General features: G+C 40.7%; 1 protein-coding gene across 1 annotated transcript in view; it reads left to right on the top strand.

The window, feature by feature from the left end:
• zdhhc9 (zDHHC palmitoyltransferase 9) overlaps positions 1-19,302 on the top strand; it is a 92,642-nt gene that overhangs the window by 63,766 nt on the left and 9,574 nt on the right. The window contains exons 3-4 of the mRNA XM_080187593.1: positions 9,812-9,970; positions 14,676-14,813. Coding sequence (XP_080043719.1) covers positions 9,812-9,970; positions 14,676-14,813 — 297 coding nt within the window. The remainder of the gene's footprint in view (positions 1-9,811; positions 9,971-14,675; positions 14,814-19,302) is intronic.

Below are 19,302 nucleotides of genomic sequence, written 5' to 3'. Positions count from 1 at the left end.
ATAGGGAAGTGAGCAATGGATATCTTTTAGGCTGGAGAGAGATTTGTAGCAGTATATTCTAGCAGATGCTAAGGGATCCTTGCTTTTCCTGCTGCATATAAATAATCTAGACCTTCAAGTGTTCAAAAGTTTGTGGCTGACACAAAAACCTGGAAGTATTATAAATTATGAACACTTCCTGCTGCCTCGGCATAGCAGCCAGCATAATTAAAGACCCCATGCACCCTGTATATTCTCTCTTCCACCTTCTTCCGTTGGGTAAAAGACCAAAAAAATCTGAGGTCGAGTATCAACCAACTCAAGAATGGCTTCTTCCCTACTGTCATCAGACTTTTGAAGGACTTACCTTGCATTAAGTTGATCTTTCTCTACACCCTAGTTATGACTGTAACACAACATTCTACACACTCTCTTTTCCTCCTTTATGAATGGTATGTTTTGTCTAATTAGCGCACAAGAAACAATACTTTTCACTTAATATATGTGGCAATAATAAATGAAGTCAAATGAAAATGAAGAGGACAGTTCTCAAGGGTATAGACAAATTAGTGGGCAGATAAAGTTCAATGTGGAAAAGTGAGAGGTCATGTGTTTTGGTAGGAAGAACATGGACAGATAAAATAAACTAAGGGGTACAATTCTTAAGGGGGTGCAAAAGTAGAGGGGCCTGTTTGTATGTGTGCATATTACTGAACGTGACAGGATAGGTGGAGAAAGCAGTTAATGAGGCATATAGGCCTTATCAATAGAGGTATAGAGTCAAAAAGCAAAGTACTCAACTAATACAAGACAGTAGTTAGACCTGCGAGTACTGTGTACAAATCAGAGCACCACACTATAGGAAGAAAGTGAACACAATGGAGAGAGTGTTGAAGAGATTTACAAGAATGGTTCCAGGGATGAGAAGCTTCAGTTATGAGGATAGATAAGCGAGGTTGGAGCTCTCCTCCTTGGAGAAAAGAGGATAGAGATGCTCCAAATTATGGGGGAGTGTGAGGTGGAGGAGATGTGGCTCAATCGTAAAAGGATCAAGAATGACTTAGTGATTTGCGAAAGAAACAAATATGATGTGAGAAGAAGCATTTTCTCGCAATGAATGGTCCGGAGCTGGGTGCCTGGAAGTGTGGCGGAGGCACGTTCAATTGAGGTGTTCAAAAGGGCAAAAGATCTCTACTTGAGTAGAAACAATGTGTAAGGGTGTGGGGGGAAAAGTCAGGGGAGTGACCTAAATCATGACGCTTGTTTGGAGAGCTGGTGCAGACATGATGGGTCAAATGGCAGCATCCTATATTGTAACAATTCTGTTATTTCCATGTGCGAATTTACCATACTCCATACATTTACACAGTAACCCCAATTTTTGACTTTTACTTTCATCCCATTCATCTTATACGTCTCAATGAGATCTCCCCTCATTCTTCTAAACTCTAACGAGTAGAAGCCTAGTTTATTCAGCTTCTCCTCATAGCTCAACCCCCTCAACTCCGGCATCAGCCTAGCAAACCTCCTCTGCACTCCCTCCAAGGCCAAAATATCCTTGCGTAAGTACAGCGCCCAAAACTGCGCACAGTACTCCAGCTGCGGCCTCACCAATGCCCTATACAGCCGCAGCAAGACCTCCCTACTTTTATATTCAATCCCCGTCGCGATGAAGGCCAGCATCCCATTTGCCTTCCTGACCACCTGCTGCACCTGCAAGCTGGGTTTTTGCGACTCGTGCACAAGGACCCCGAGGTCCCTCTGCACCGTCGCCTGCTGCATTTACTGTCCCCATTTTCTGCAACTGCACATTCAAATTCAGCACTGCTTGTTGCATTGCAATATTGAGATTGTTAGCAGATCTATTTTGTAATGTTGCAAATAGTACAAGCATTTTAAAGCCCTACTAACATTTACTCCATTCCCTTACCAGAAGTAGGCTGTTTCCAAGAGTGGTCACAAAGGTGTTTCCCATAATTTTCTTGATGGTATTTCCAAATCTGTCAATTGTCATGTACACTAACTTTCTTTTTGACCTTCCTCTTTCACTTTTCTGTTAAGTTCACACAAAAGTTTACCATTCTTTGCAAAAACAGCTCGCTCCTCTGGCTGGGATACCCATGAATATTTGAAAGAATATTTGGCCTTTTCTTCTAGCTCGGTCAAAACAAACATGGAATGTGCAAGCGTCAAATTGGATTGAAAAGGTTTTTTTAAAGTTTATTTATTTATTAGTGTCACAAGTAGACTTATAGTAATACTACAATTGTGAAAATCCCCTAGCTTTAGGTCATCTAGGGAGATTTCCCAATTTTTTTTCCCAGGTATTCCATCATTGGATTATTGGACAAAACCAACAATTTGTCACATTCAGCTTAAAAAAAAATCTGTGCTCAGTTTCCTCATCCCAATGCCTCAACCCTAAGGAAATTTGGCATGTCTGGTACAACTGTCTCCAATTTTTGCAGATGCATCATAGAAAGCATCCTTTCTGGATGCATCACAGCTTGGTATGACTCCTGCTATGTCCAAGAATTCAAGAAACTACAAAGTGTTGTGAATGTCGCCCAGTCGATCACGCAGTCCCACCTTCCATCTAATGACTCTGTCTACACTTTCTGCTGCCTCGGAAAAACAGCCAGCATAATCAAGGACCCAACGCACCTTGAACATACTCTCTTCCATCAGGAAAAAGATGCAAAAGTCTGAGGACATGTACTAACTGATTAAATAAAGTTAGAACTCCAGTGACACAAGGAACCATTTAAAGTTTGTGTACTGTATATTAATTAAGACTAGATTAGCTGTCAGAGTCTTAAGAACATAAGAACATAAGAAATAGGAGCAGGAGTAGGCCAACTAGCCCTTCGAGCCTGCCCCGCCATTCAATAAGATCATGGCTGATCTGTCGTGGCTCAGTTCCACATTCCCGCCCTCTCCCCATAACCTTTAATCCCCTCTCTTATCAAAAACCCATCAACCCGCGTCTTAAAAATATTTAGCGAGGCAGCCTCCACCACTTCAACGGGCAGAGAATTCCAGAGATTCACCACCCTTTGAGTGAAGAAGTTCCTCCTCAACGCTGTTCTAAACCTTTATCTTGAGGCTGTGCCCCCTAGTCCTGCTATCCTTTCTGAGCGGGAAGAGTCTCTCCACCTCTATCCTATCCATCCCATTCATCATCTTATACGTCTCAATGAGATCTCCCCTCATTCTTCTAAACTCTAACGAGTACAAGCCTAATTTATTCAGCCTCTCCTCATAGCTTAACCCCCTCAACTCCGGCATCAGCCTAGTAAACCTCCTCTGCACTCCCTCCAAGGCCAAAATATCCTTGCGTAAGTACGGCGCCCAAAACTGCACACAGTACTCCAGCTGCGGCCTCACCAATGCCCTATACAGCCGCAGCAAGACCTCCCTACTTTTATATTCAATCCCCCTCGCGATGAAGGCCAGCATCCCATTCGCCTTCCTGACCACCTGCAAGCTGGGTTTTTGCGACTCATGCACAAGGACCCCGAGGTCCCTCTGCACCGTTTAACTACTGTCAATTAACCACGCTGGCTTTGAAAATTAAATATTACTAGTGTGGAGGCTTTTTTTTAGTTTTTAACGGTTGGATCTTTTAAACGTGTGAAATCTCTTTAGGTTATTTCCTCCTTTTCCTCAATCCTACCTTTCCTTCTCTCTCTCTTTCTGCATCTGATTTGGAATTTTATTCACCCACTTAATTTACACTTTCTATGGTGTCATAGTTTTACAGCATGAAAGAAGTTATTTAGCTCATCATATCCATCATACACTTATCCATTTTAAACCAACCTTCCATCCTTTGACAGTGTCCACACTTCGGAAAAGCAGCCAACATAATCAAGACCTCCACGTACCCTGGACACACATTTCCACCTTTCGTTGGGAAAAAGATACAAAAGTCTGAGATCATGTACCAACCAACTCGCACAAACGGCTTCTTTCCTGCTGCCATCCGACTTTTGAACGGACCTACCTTAGGCTGATCTTTCTCTATCCCCTGGCTATGACTGTAACGCTACATTTTGTGCACTTTCCTTCTCTATAAATGGTATACTTTATCTGTATAGCATGCAAGAAACAATACTGTTCACTGTATATTCATACATGTGACAATAAATCAAATCAAAAACTTCAGCAATTGTGATATTACATTTTGACTCTTCCTCCTGGAAAGCCAAATGAATCAAACTGTGAACACCAGATTCAAAAGATTGAAGTGTTTCAACTTCCTGGTTAGGCCAAGCAGTTTGTATAGTCTGTTATTTTGTCTACAAATCTTCAACTACCTTAGAAATAGCAGTAATTTCATTGTTCAAATTGGGAGCATTCTGATCACCCAGTAGTGGTAGAAACGCAATCTGATAAAGCGGAGGTACACGTTTTACAAAAGTAGTACTAAGGGGAATAGACATGCTTCTTTCCCTGAACAAAAAAATTCCCAGAGACTATTTGCATGTTTCACAAGCAGCTGGAGGCTGTCAAGGCTACCAATAAACCCCTGGTAACCACATCTATTACAAATCCAAAAATTACAAGATTTCATAGAGCAGCTATCACTAAAATCTTTCTCCTATTTGTGGCAAACCTGCATTTCCACATAGTTTTGGATTTCCTCCTGTATTGCACAGTAAATTAGGATGCCGATATTAGAACATAGAACATTACAGCGCAGAACAGGCCCTATTAGGAACTGCTTCACCCAAACCACCAAAGGGGGACCACCTTGAATTGGATTGAATTGGTATAATTATAGAAAGCAGGTAAATTAAAGAATGCATTTTGCCAATTGGATTAATTGATTCCAAATGTTGGGTTTTGTTGTAACTAAAGGAATCAATCCCAATGGGGGCAGACTGCACGTTTGCCCTTTGTTGCCAATTCTCATTCTCCAGTGTTGCCAATATTCTACTTGAGGTCCACATTTACATTTCCAGTGGTAATACCCTTGCCTCTAATAATTGAAGTGAAGAAATTTATTTTACATCATCTTCCTCTACACTGCGTCTCCTCTCTCAAAATTAAGATTTGTGTACAACTTCCTGCTCTGTTCATTTCAGGGCTTGTAAATATTGAATGCTTTTGCCTCTCAGCTTTTCTTTCCTCCTAGATTTTTAAAACCCAAGGTTATAAAGATTTAACCAATTGCTATTTCCTCATTTATCAAACTCTCACTTGGTCTTTTCACATTTCCTTTAGCCCTCGGTCTTTTGTGTCACAGCTACTCTAAATTGATGGCTGAAATCTCTTAACCACTGACCTTTTTCCCCCATTCTTATACAAATGATTTTACTCTATCTTTTTTGGCCCCTCCCTCTACCATTCTCCTTCAAATAAACATTATTTTGAGTCTGAACAGACACATGCCCCACCTGTTTTCAAATCTTGGAATCACGACAAATGCTTAGAATAGGGATGAGGAGAATCTTTGTTCCTTTTTTCCTATTTCCCAAAAGGCAGTGGAAGTAGCGCCTTTAAATATTTTTAAGGCAGGTAGATATGTTCTTGATAGAGTGAATGGATGTTAGGGTAGGTTGGAATGTGGAGTTGAGATTACAGTCAGGTTAGCTGTGATCTTATTGAAGGATGAAGCAGGTTCAAGGGCCCGAGTGGCCACCTCATTTGTGTATACAGTAACTTGATCTTGTATTTCAACTTGGGGACAGTATTTTAAATATGCATGTTTTTAACGTTTTGCTGTTGTTACTTATAGGCTTGTAACGAGAGATTCAGTCCAAAATGTCTTCTGTGCTCGTTAATATTGATGGAACTTGCCCCTTTCGAAATAGGAAGTGCATTCTTTACATCGTTCCACCCAACCAGTTTATGCTGATGTTTATGCTCCATTTGAGTCTCCTAGCTTTTCTCATCCAAATCTGCTATTATAACCGTCTATTCCTTTCTCCCTCATACATTTGTTTACCTTTAAATGCACTGTTCACTTGAACTGGTGCCTGTGGTAGAGAGTTCCACACTGTTACCTCCTGCTGGTGCTGCAGTTTTTTCTCAATCCCCTACTGGATTTCTTGGTCTTTTAATGGTGACTTATTGTTATTCTTTTCCTCATAAGAGGAAACGTTCTCTCTCTATCCATTCTAATAAAACCTACCAGTTTTATGGTTGATTAGATTACCCCACAGCCTTCCTTTATCAGGAAGGCCGAGGAGTGCGTTGCAGCATAACACGTTCTACACTAAACAGGTCAAAGTCTCATTTGATCTGTACTGAAGTTTAACTATTGTACTGACAATGATAAAGGTTGTTCTAACCTATTTTCCAAATTCATTTAAACCTCTGAAAATTAAGTATGCTTCAAAAGTTGGGGATCATCACAATGCAAAGTTGGAAAACTGTGACTTTTTATATATTTGTAAGAAAAAACTTAACTAAATTGCTATCTTTTGAATTTAGTCAGAATGGTTACAGTTATTAACTTGGTTGATTATGGAGAAACTTAGTGATAAAAATGTTTGCTGATTAGAGGTGACCTTCTCTGTCTGTCATCAGAGTTGAACACCTGTCACTTGAGGCAAGCCAAGTAAGAAGGACTGGTAGCTTTTTGGCACAAGTGTTGACGAGAGCTGTCCCAATGCCATCCTAAAGGGTGGTAAAATAGGCTGTGTGCACTCATGACTCTTCACAGTTGGCAATTCTGATTGAGATGCGCAAAATCATTTTTTTCCCCTTCTGTTACTTTCTGCGCTTGTGGTGGTGTGATGTTTTTGCTACCTATTCCTGCTTAGTTTTCCTTTTCACTACAGTAGATTTGCACGTCCACCACCTGGGTGATAATCTGATGGAGCACATTGGCCATCTGTCATTGAACCTGCCTGATTTTCATACCAATAAATTCAATGCCAGCTTACTGTGCATCTGGCGAAGTGGAAAATTACCCTGGTGTCAGCCATTTTAGCAGCAAGTTAATTTTCTTGAAGTTAATGGCAAGTTTCACATTATTGATCATTCTCTTTGCCTGTACATATATGTAATAATTGTCGAATGAGTGGCTCTTTTATGGAAAACGTTAAAGTGGAATTACTTTTGAAGCAAGCAGTATAGGTCATCAGTGGAATAAACTCCATTTTGTGTGACTTGTATTTAATGACCTGTTTCATTAAATTGCTGCTGCTTGTGGGCCACAGTTACTCATACTTTGAGAGAATATCAGCACAAAGCAGAAATAATAGCCAATTACAGATAGGTTATTCTTGTACAATTTATTTTAATCACGTAGGTTGTTGACGGTGCTAAAATTGTCCCTTACGTTCAAGTTGCCATTTAATGTTTTGTCTGACCAGTGGAATAATTTCTGTAAGTATCTGACCATGTCAACTTTTAATATAGTTAAAAGGACAGCATGGTCACTGCAATAAATTGTTAATTTTGCCTTTAAAGGAGAATGTGGAAATGTTTGCGGTTTAGACGGTTGTTTTGCATAACTGAGACCTCATGCCTTTTGACAACAGCCCTGTGTAACAAAAAGTTGAATTAATTGTGGTTTCCCAAGCAAATTTTTAACTAAGTACTCCTTGCAATACTCTTGCAGATCTCGCTCACCATACCCGCTGCACTGTCCTCACGCAGCTTTATTCTGCTTTAAAGCCGCAAATGCTGTGTTAATGTACCCTATGTTTTCATACAAATGCCAATGAATATTTTAGTCTCAAGTCTTGCTGGTTTAATCTTTACAGACCTATTTCTCATTTCCCAATCACCTCTTGTTTTCTAATATTAAGAAGAACAGATTGTGTGGTAGAGGGGTGAACAGTGGCTAGAAATGTCAGTTCAGAGTTGAAGGGGGCTGAGTATGCTACTGGATGAGTGGTAGTGAGAGTTGGGAGTGTGGGGGTTGGGTTTTTCAGCTTGATCTAAGAGGCAGAAGAGTGTCTTGTTAAATTGATTTGGGGTGAGGAAGGAAAGTGCCACCATGTATGAGGAGCATTGGGGGAAATGACATGCTTCTGAACTCAGTTTGCAGGACAGGATAATATGTCCCCATTTACTAAGCAGCTGTTGGAGTGAATAGAATGTTTCAGCTTCTGGAGAAAGTGATGGACTGATCAGTTACTTCCACAAACAACTGGATACATATCAATTGTGAACTCTAACAAGGTCCACCTAACTAGAATCTGATATTTCTGATGTAAAAAAATGAAAATATTTTTGACAGTCATGTTCCTTCATCTCCTTCAGGTCTATCAATAGGCATAAAATTGGTCAGGATAGGATTAGAAAAGAAATCTGCAAAATTATAAACTTCCCCAAACCTCTGGCTGAATTGGCCAGGATCGGGTGGCACAGTGATTAGCACTGCTGCCTCGCAGTGCCAGGGACCCGGGTTCGATTCCTGGCTTGGATCACTGTCTGTGTGGAGTCTGCATGTGCTCCCCATGTCTGTATGGGTTCCCTCCCAGTTGCTTCGGTTTTGTTTCACATTCTGAAAGACGTGCTGGTTAGGTGGATCAGCTGTGCTAAATTTTCCCTCGGTGTACCTGAACTGGTGCCAGACGGTGGCGACTCAGGGATTTTCACAGTAATTTCATTGCCATGTTAATGTAAGCCTATTTGTGACTAATAAATTTACTCAGATTTGAATATTTAATTGTTACTGGGCAGTTTAAAAAATGAATATATATTGAATATTTTTTCCTTAATAAACCAACCACTGTAGAGAGGAAGACTTGGAAGTACTATAAGATGAAACATGAGCAACATCCAAATTTTAAATAGGAAATGGTTTTCATTGAAAATTAATGTCTTGTGCTTTTTACCTTCAACATTATAATTATTTCATCTTCTAGGAGCTTGGAAAGTACCAATGTTGTGAAAACCAATAGTTTCAAGGGGGATAGTGGCAGGAGGCATACCTATCTGCACTACACTCGTGCTCCCTCTCCCTCTCCCCCTCTCTCTCTCTCTCTCTCTCTCTCTCTCTCTCTCTCTCTCTCTCTCTCTCAAATAGAATTTTTTAACCTTTGAAGCTTTATAACATATTTAGGCTCGGAGTACTGTATGTTATATGCCTTTCATCCCATTATACACTTTCAATGTTGTCATTTGTCTTTAAGGTAATTTGTGAAGGTCAGCTTTTTAAAAAATAGTCTGCTTTTGCCTTTTTAGTTTGCCACGTATGTGAACTTCAAATTAGTTAATTGTCCAGCAATTGGCAAAGCTAATCAAAGAATTGAAACCTTTCAATAAATGCTCAATAATTGCACCCGAGTTCTTTTCTACCTTGCTATAATGGACATTCCATTCTGTGGATATGTTTGTTGATTTCCTTTACAAGCAACAATTTATCTTTAAGATGTCTTTGTTGTAATTGGTCCAGATTTGAGAGTGCTGTTTACTTTCCTTATGGCCACGTGATGGAATGGTATTATTTGTCCTTTTCTTAATTCCATCCACTATTTCTTCTCCTGAAGGCATTGCCTTGTTAGCCTGATTTTTGTGGAGCTCTGATTCTTTTTAGTTTTGAATGGGATTTTGGAATAAATTGGAATTTGTTTAGTGAAAATAAAATTCACTACAGTGCACCAATGAGCATTCCATCATCATTGACACTGGTGATCTCTATCTGTTGAATGTGAGCTATTTTGGATCTCGTTAAATTTGATTGCTGATTTCTAATCAGAAGGTGGATCTGTGATTGATTAGTGGCATCTATTCCACTACACCAAATGAATACCCTGTTCTCTCATTGACCTTTTTAAAGACAACATTAAATTGCTATTGAAAAATCTGTTCTTAATTTGATACTGTTACCTAACAAATGTATGCATTTGTTCATCTTCGTCTCCAGAGGCAGCCAATGGGAATGTCCCAGCAGGCCAGCGGCCACCACCAAGAATCAAAGACATTCAGATCAACAACCAGATTATCAAGTTGAAATATTGCTACACGTGCAAGATATTCCGTCCACCTCGGGCATCCCACTGTAGTGTTTGTGATAACTGCGTTGGTATGTCAGATATTCATTCTTTTAAAGTTTGTTTTGAATCAAATTGGGGAGTTTGGTGAGGGATGGCAAATTGCCTCCATTAGTTTAGTGTGTAAAGTCTTAATCAGGAACCTCGCTCCAAGGTAGTTTCTTTACACTGACCTTGCATTGGATAAGCATCATTCACAAGACTCAAATCGATGCACTAATTAGGGCAGTGGTGAGCTTGGTGCAAAATTAGTGGCATTGTTCTGAGAAGATGGGAGATGCATGTTCAGCACAAATGTCAAAGACAAATGGCAGCCACGATGGGGCCTGCTGCTGAAAAGAGGCAGTGTTGAAGGGCCAGAAGTCTTACGGCGCAAAGATGCCAGACTGATCTCTCTCAAAACAAAACTTCTACTGACAAAAATGTTTCCTCAAAATTACTCTATTCCTCGCATTAATCCCTGTAGTGGCTGCTGTGCAACCAAACTGTGTTTGAGTTTGTTGATTAGTGATCTTGAAATCGCCTTCTGGCACACTGCAACTGCAGCCTGCTAACGAGCTGCTCAGAGAGCTGGCTTCCCCACTCCCACCTCCACTAGTGTGTCTTGTGTCACCTGCATTCATTACTCTCCCCCCCCCCCCCCCCCCAAACAGCTGATTGAAAATCCAGGCAGGAGGGAAGGAAACAGCCACCGAGAAACAGCTTTTTCAATACGCTAAGCCACTCAAAAACTGCTGCAGAGAATCAAACGGAGGAGATGTAAGAACAAAGGACTTGGTAGCTGGAGTAGGCCATTCAGCCTTTGCACCTGCTCTGCCATTCAGTAAGATCATGGCTGATCTGGTTTTGCCTAAACTCCATCTGGCTGTCTGCCTTCCATAACCCTTGGTCAATCAAAAATTGAACTCTACCTTAAATAAATGTAATAACCTAACATCACTGCCCTCTGGGGAAGAAAATTCTACGTGCTAATGACTCTTAGAGAAAATATTTCTCCTCATTTCCATCTTAAACTGGTAGACTTACCCTTAAACTTGTCCCCTGGTTCTAGTCTGTCCAACAAGAGGAAAAACCTGCTATTTACCCAAACAAATCCCCTCAGGATCTGATGTGTTTCAATAAGATCACCTCTCATTCTTCTAAACTCCAATGGGTATTGGTCCAACCTTCATTAGATGAGCACCTCATCCCTGGAATGATTTAAGCAAAACTTTTTGAACTGCTTCTAAAGCACTTGTATATTTTTTTCAAAACTGTGCACAGTACTCCAGATGTGGTCTCAAAGCCCTGTATAGCTGCAGTAAAATTTCTTTTATGTTCCATTCCCCTTGCAATAGACAACAACATTCCATTTGCCTTCCTAGCACTTAATCTACCTACAAACGAACTTCTCCTGATTCATATACCAAGATACCCAGATCCTGCTGTACCTCTCTCCATTTTAAGTAGTATACTGATTTTCTATTCATTCTGCCAAAGTGGACAACTTCATATTCCCACAATATAATGCCTCTACTAAATTTTGTCCACTCACTTAACCTGTCTATATCCCTTTGTAGGTTCTTTACTTCCTCTTAACAACTTGCTTTCCTACCCATCTTGGTGTCATCATCAACTTTAACTATCGTATATTTGGTCTCTTCATCCAAATCATTGATGCTGATTGTAAATAATTGAAGATCCAGCATTTACCCCAGTGGCACTCCACTTTACAGTCTATCAACACAAAAAAAGACCCAATTTACTCTGCTTTCTGCCCATACACCATGTCATTTTTGACATGGCATTTGATCTGGAAATCCAAGCACATCAAATCTAAAGTAAAACTTACTGATTAGTCACAAGTAGGCTTAAATTAATACTGCAATGATGCTACCATGAAAATCTGCTAGTTGCCACACTCCAGCGCGTATTCGGGTACACTAAGGAAGAATTTAGCATGGCTAATGCTACTAACCAGCATATATTTCAGACTTGGGGAAGAACCTGGAGGAAACCCATGCAGACATGGGGAGAGCATGACAGGGACCAAGCTGGGAATCAAACCCAGGTCCCTGGCACTGTGAGGCAGCAATGCTAACCACTGTGTCACCGTGCTGCCTTAGGTTCCCCTTCATCCACTCTGGTTGGTACTACTTCAAAAAATTAAATAAATTTAATTAAAACTAATTTCTTTTTCACAAACCCATTATAATAATTTTCTAAGTATTATGCTATGGTCTCCTTAGTAATGGATTTTAGCAATTTTCCAATGATGTTAGTTTACCTAACTACCCTGTTTTTTCTGTTTCCTGCCTCCCTCCTTTCTTGAATAAATCCACTGGGATCCTTCCAGAATCAAAGGAATTTTGAAAGAATATAACTAAATCTACTATCTTTGCAACCTTTTTCTTTAAGATCCCAGGGCGCAGGCCATCCTGGTCTTGGAGATTTGTCAACCTTCAGGTGTAATGGTTTTGCAGTTTTGCCATCTGAAGGTTTCACCATAGTGCAGGAAGTCATCAAGTTCACTGTGCATTTCTTTGCTATCAGTACAGGTGCTATGGTGTCATTACTTTGGCATGTGTTTTTTGGTTTGAATAAAACTTTGCTCCTTATTTGTAGAACTATAATGGATTATACACACCCAAACAAAAGCACCTTTAACTGAATAAAAGTACCCAAATCTATCACTGTTCCTTGCGTATTGTAGCCTGACTTAAGCAGTAACTAACTGTGAACAGTAAGTGGAGGGTAGTTGAAGATTTTACAATGGATAATTGAATGCATTACTTCCCGGAGACAAGAATTCCATCACGAAATTTATCTGGTAAATTGCAGCAATTATTTTTGATGGCTGAATTGTGAACAAAACAGCTGATTGCCAATGCAAGTTAACATTTACCTATAAGATTTGTGAAACAACATAAAAGCATTTATGGTTTAAGCAATGGCCTTGAAAACTGAAAGCTACACTCTTCATTTGTCATAGAACAAAGTGATTGTGAATCCTGTTGTGAAGGTTTTGTTAGTGAAGCTAAAACATTATGCCAAGCCCAGAAAAAGACTGATGCAAATGATAAAATAGTAACCTATTCAAAAGAAGTCATTTAAAATATTTTAAGCAACAAAATGTATTGATTACTAATGATACAGAAAGATGAAATAAGCTTTCATATTCCAATTTCTAATGCAACAAGTAAAGCTGTTCCCTCATCAGGAAGAACATTGAGGAAATATGCTAAACGCAAGCTGAAGAGGGGTGTTACTTATTGATCAAAGGGCTACTGGCACCTTTCAGAACTTCTGAAGAGTAAATTCCTAAGGGGGTGCAGGAGTAGAGTGACCTGAAGGGGTACAGATCATTGAAGATGGGGGGGCCTGTTCAGAAAGCAATTATAAAGCATTTGCCTTTCTGGGCATTATTATTGGGGCACAGAGTACAAAAATAAAGTGATCGTATACCGGACACTAGTTTGGCATCAACTGAAATATTGTCTAGTTCTGGGCATCACACATTAGAAAGGATGTTAAGACTATAGAGGCATTGCAGGTAGTTTGAGTATGAGGGACTGAAGTTTTGTGGAGGTTGGAGAAGCTGAGGCTCCCTCAGAGGAGGAGAGATTGAGTGGAGATTTGACAGTGGTTTTAGAATGGTTAGCAATTTGGATTGGATAAATGGGGAAAAAACTATCCCCATTGAAGGAATTATCCAGAACCAGAGGACACTGATTTAAGGTGATAGGAGAAAGATGCAAAGGTGATACAAGGAATTGTGATTCGGGTCTGGAACACCTCACCTGAGAGTGGTCGAGGCAAATCAATTGAGGCTTTCAAAAGGGAATTGGATAATTGAAGGATATCAGGACTTTGGGGAAATGGTGGGGGTGGAGCTAGGTGAATTTCTCTTGCAGAGAGTTGGCATGGACCTGATGGGCCTATTGTTCCCTTTCTGTGCTGCAAACATTGATTCTGTGATCCTTGATTTACAGTGAATGAAATGACCCGAGCAATGTTGCTGCAGTAGTTGCCTTTTAGGCCCAGTACTTTCAAGCGGTGAAATTCCTAATGTTTTCTGCATCAGTGGGCAATTGCATACAGTGGATGCTTATTTTTTTCTCTCAATTTTGAATGTTGTTAAATAGTTAATGAATCCTGCACAAGCCACATTAAAAGCAAAGCTTCCTATCAAAATTTAAGGTGTTAGTTTGTACAGTAGTTTAGTGTTGGATTAATTAATTTGAATGGTGATGTCTTTCAAATTCAATAACTGATTGAAATGTAGTTCTGTTCTTTATTTCAGTTGAAAAGACGGTTTCAGGTCAGCACAATGCATGTTTGCTGTGATATATTCTGACTCTGCCATGCTGTTATAACCTGATCTATATCATTCTGTTTCGCACATTGCTAACATAAAAGGCAAATGACACCTTTAGAAATTTCTTGCCCCAACCCCCTTCTCAAGGTGCTGAAACTTGTTGGGACATGTGAGCAAAAGCAAAGTCTCTCCAAAAGTAAAATGTCCCTGCAGATCATGTCTTGAAATTTCTGGTAAACTGACACTTACTCATTTTGCAAGGCAGATGTAACAATGTTTTACATGTGGTGTGACTGGAACTTACTTTTGTTTTTGTATCTACCAAACATTTTTTGCTTTGCGGTTGGAAAAAGAGAAGCATATAAATTGAATTAGACTGGAAAGTCGTGGGAATGTAAAAAAAACTTTTCTAATTGCCAGTGTTTTTTTTCCTCCCCCAGAACGTTTTGATCACCACTGTCCTTGGGTTGGAAATTGTGTTGGAAAGAGGAATTACCGTTTCTTTTATCTCTTCACCATATCATTGTCATTCCTCACTGTCTACATCTTTGCTTTTGATATTGTACATGTGGCACTGAGTAAGTAACCCATAGAAATTAATTACCTTGTAATGTTATTATACAAAATCATTTACAATCAGGGTGTTTTTAGGACATCTGAATTGGTTATTTTAAGCAATCGGGTCTATTTAAACGTTACTCTTCCACTTTTGATCTCATTGTCAGGGAGTCGGGCAGTACATTGATTCAAATTTTTAAAAAGATTTTAATTTTCTGCTTTCCATTTGTAGTGTTTGCGCTGGAGATTGGAAATTTTTCCTATTGGGACTGCCAGATTATTTTCTACCCCAGCAATGTGTCAGCATTGATGTGAAATATTTCCACTTCCCACACTTCAAATCTGCAGCCTGAGGAAGATCACTAATTCATTGTGAAAAGCCAGACTGCTTTGCACCTATGTCCACTAAAAATTGTTCAGCATGCACTCGTGTTGACTTTCAGGCATTGGAGAAGGAAAATTTTTGTCCCAGGAGTGGGAAGATATTTTATGACGCACAAATGCTGGTCTTTTTTTTTCTCTCCCTCACAATTTTCTCTCTTCCCTCTCAATTGACAAGTTCAATTCAGTCAATAAATCTTTTGCACACTATTTAACCTTGGTAGGATAACAGAACACCTCATTTATATGCATGTGTAGATTTGTTTTGCCGTCCATTTCCTGTAGTATTTTTCTTTCCTGGATGCACGTCCAGTTCACATAAGGGTGGCATTGAGACAGTGCAACCTGTTCAAACTTGTAAAATGTAGGAATCCCAAAACTGAGCCTTTGGGGCAAGATGAAGGCTATCCTTGACTGTCAATGGAATAACATGTTGAAATAATCCTTGTTTCAATGGGTTGAGATGTGATGAGTTGATTTTCAGCCAGTCCTTTTCCAGTGTGCTCTCTGTCATTAAAATGGTGACCGTGATGTGGAGATGCCAGCGTTGGACTGGGGTAAACACAATAAGAAGTCTCTCAACACAGGTTAAAGTCCAACATGTTTATTTGGTAGCAAAAGCCACTAGTTTTTGAAGCGCTGCAAGTGCAGCGCCTCATGAGACGACTTACTGCGTTAAAGTGGTCAAACAGATGAAATAAAACCAAGAACAGTTTTAAAATTTTGAGGCCAGTGGAAGTGCTTTCTTTTGCATGCAGAGGAATAAACCTCACATTTTATGCAAAATAGTAAAACACATGCTCTGATCCTTTTGTGATTGACCTGTTTTTGGCATTTCTGTGGACCATTTCTACACAAAAGCTGGCCAACATGAGTGCTACACTCCAGACCTAGACTCACATCTGTCACTGTTCAAGGCCAAACTGATTCTTTCGCATGTGAGGATGCTGGCGTTGGACTGGGGTAGGCACAGTGAAAGATCTGTCAATGCCAGGTTAAAGTCCAACAGGTTTATTTGGTAGCACAAACTTTCAGAGCGCTGCCTCTTCAGGTGAGTGGAGGTTGGGTTCACAAACAGGGCACATAAATACAGACTCCGTTATAAGACAATGGTTGGAATGCAAGTCTTAATGGGGAATCAGCCTTTACACGTGCCGACAATGTGAGTGGAGAGAGGGTTAAGCACAGGTTCAAGAGGTGTGAGTTGTCCCAAGCAGGACAGTTAGATTTTGCCATCCATAGGGCTTATAGGTAGTGTAACATGAACTCAAGATCCCGATTTGAGGTTGTCCTTGTGTGCGGAACTTGGCCAGCAGTTTCTGCTTGTCGATTCTGCGTTGTCATATATCTTGTAGGCCTTGTAGAACGCTTACCGAAGATGAGAGGTTGAATGCCGTTGACTGCTGAAGTGTTCCCCGATAGGAAGGAAACACTCCTGCCTGGTGATTGTCGAGTGGTGTCTGTTTGTCCATTGTCATTAGTGTCTGTATGGTCTCACCAACGTACCATGCCTTGGGACATCCTTTCCTGCAGTGTTGGCCAAATTGCAAGAGTACGCACCGTGTATCTGGTGGATGGTGTTCTCACGTGAGATGATGGCATCTGCGTCGATGATCCGGCACATCTTGCAGAGGTTGCTGTGGCAGGTTTGTGTGGTGTCATGGTTAATGTTCTCCTGGAGGCTGGGTAGCTTGCTGTGAACAATGATCTGTTTGAGGTTGCACGGTTGTTTTGAAGGCAAGTAGTGGGGCTATGGGGATGGCTTTGGTGAGATTTTTGTCTTCATCGATGACATGTTGCAGGCTCTGAAGATGTTGTAGCTTCTCCGAGGAATTACTAGATGACGAAGGGTACTCTGTTCACCACATCCCGTGTTTGTCTTCCGTCGTGTGGTTTTTTGCTGTGGCGCGTCTGTCAATGAGTCGAGCGCCATACCCTGTTCTTACGAGGGCATCTTTCAGTGTCTGTTGTGTTCCACTTCATCTGAGCAGATTCTGTGTACACTGAGGGCTTGTCCATAGGGGATGGCTTCTTTAATGTGTTTAGGGTGGAAGCTGGAGAAGTGGAGCATTATGAGGTTATCTGTGGGCTTGTGGTTATCTGTGGGCTTGTGGTTATCTGTGGGCTTGTGGTTATCTGTGGGCTTGTGGTTATCTGTGGGCTTGTGGTTATCTGTGGGCTTGTGGTTATCTGTGGGCTTGTGGTTATCTGTGGGCTTGTGGTTATCTGTGGGCTTGTGGTTATCTGTGGGCTTGTGGTACAGTGAGGTGCTGAGGTGACTGTGCTTGATGAAGATGTGTGTGTCCAAGAATGAAACTGATTCTGGAGAGTAGTCCATGGTGAGTTTGGTGGTGGGATGGAACTCTGCCATCATGTTGTTATTTCAGTGATTGTTCGCCATGAATCCAAAGGAAGAAAATGTCATCAATGTATCTAGTGTATAGCATTGGTTGAAAATCCTGTGTGGTGAAGAGATCTTGTTTGAACCTGTGCATGAAGATGCTAATGTACTGAGGTGCGAATTTGGTCCCCATGGCTGTTCCATGTGTCTGGATGAAGAGCTAGTTGTTGAAGGTGAAGATGTGGTCTAGGATGAAGCAGATGAGTTGTAGTGTTGCATCTGGAGACTGGCAGTTGTTGGCGTTGAGTACCGAGGCAGTTGCAGCAAGGCTGTTGTGGGGGATGCTGGTGTACAGTGCCGAGACATCCATTGTGGTGAGGAGTGTTACTGGTTCAACTGCTCCATGGGTGCTGAGTTTCTGTAAGAAGTCCGTAGTGTCATGACAAGCTGGGAATTCTTTGTACGATGAGTTTCAGGATGCCCTAGACATAGCCAGAGAGGTTCTCACACAGGGTTCCATTGCCTGATACAATGGGACGGCTGGGTGTTATGAGACTTCTTACTGATTCTTCTGCATCTATCTCTTTTCTCTTGTGCTCAACATGCGAAACCTGAAGTAAACAGAAAATGCTGGGAATATTCAGGGATGCCAACATCTGTGGAGAGAGGGACAGTTAGTGCTTCGGGTTGATGACCTTTCACCAGAGCTCATTAGCATGAGATCATAAGTCTGTTTCTGTCTCTTCAAGGATGTTGCCTGACATATTGATTTGCTACTTGTTGTTATTTTGGATTTCCAGCATCTGCAGTATATTACCTTTTATGTATGTGAGCAACCTATCTGTCTGACTTGCTGTTGAGCAATTCACAAGTCAGTTGTCAATAATACTGGCACCTCTCCTTTTGTCAGTCCTCCCCTTTTTAGCCTGTTGATATGCCATTTCTTACTATTCCCTGACTAGAGGGCATCCTGGCTTAATGAACTTGGGCTGTATCTGTTGAAAAAACACTTGAGCTGCCACATTTCCAAAACAGTCCATGTTTTTGCTGCATGCGTCGAATGTGTGGTTCATTCATAAACAACACCCTTGTTTCAGCAGCTGCAACAGTGGCATTTTATACTTGAGAAATCAGTTTTGTAAAAGTATTTCACTTGCATGTAACTTTAAGATTCTTTTCTTGAAGTTTAAAAGTACTTGTCCGTTTTAGAAATTTCTGAAATGTCATGACTGTTAGCATTGACTAAAATGGACTAGATGCTATTGAGAAACAGCAGTCAATCCATTCTTTATGCTGCTCGTTTAGGGAGGAATGTTACAATTGACATCTGGGAATTTTCCTGCTTTTCTTCACTCCCAAACAGCATGATCATTTAATATTATGGCCAGTGCCAGCCTACAACAGGAGCTGGAATTGGTAGGTACATAAGCTGGCGTGCAAGTGGCAAGAATGATCATTCCGGACTGGGAAAATGCAACCATTCTTGACAGTTACCCTTCAGCATGTTCCAGTCTGCATCCTCCATCACCAAGAAGGATAAGAACAACAATATGGAAATACTACTATTTACATGTTCCTCCTCACTTCAGCATATTGTTGTTCTGTCATTTTATTAGGTCAATGCTATGGAATTGCCAATCTAATGTGGCATGCAAAACACCATCGCAACAAGAATTGCAGCAGTTCTTCATTCCCAGAGCAGCCAAGACTGAGAAACATAGTGTCATTCTCATCCTCTGAATAACAAACAGCTTGAATTGTTTCAGTCTTGTGGTGCTATATTGAAC

This window comes from Carcharhinus amblyrhynchos, chromosome 4 (genome assembly GCF_965287045.1).
Source record: "Carcharhinus amblyrhynchos chromosome 4, sCarAmb.v2.hapA, whole genome shotgun sequence".
Classification (NCBI taxonomy): Eukaryota; Metazoa; Chordata; class Chondrichthyes; order Carcharhiniformes; family Carcharhinidae; genus Carcharhinus; species Carcharhinus amblyrhynchos.
Note: the sequence above shows the minus strand (reverse complement) of the source record. Positions and strands in the feature narration are given on the sequence as shown.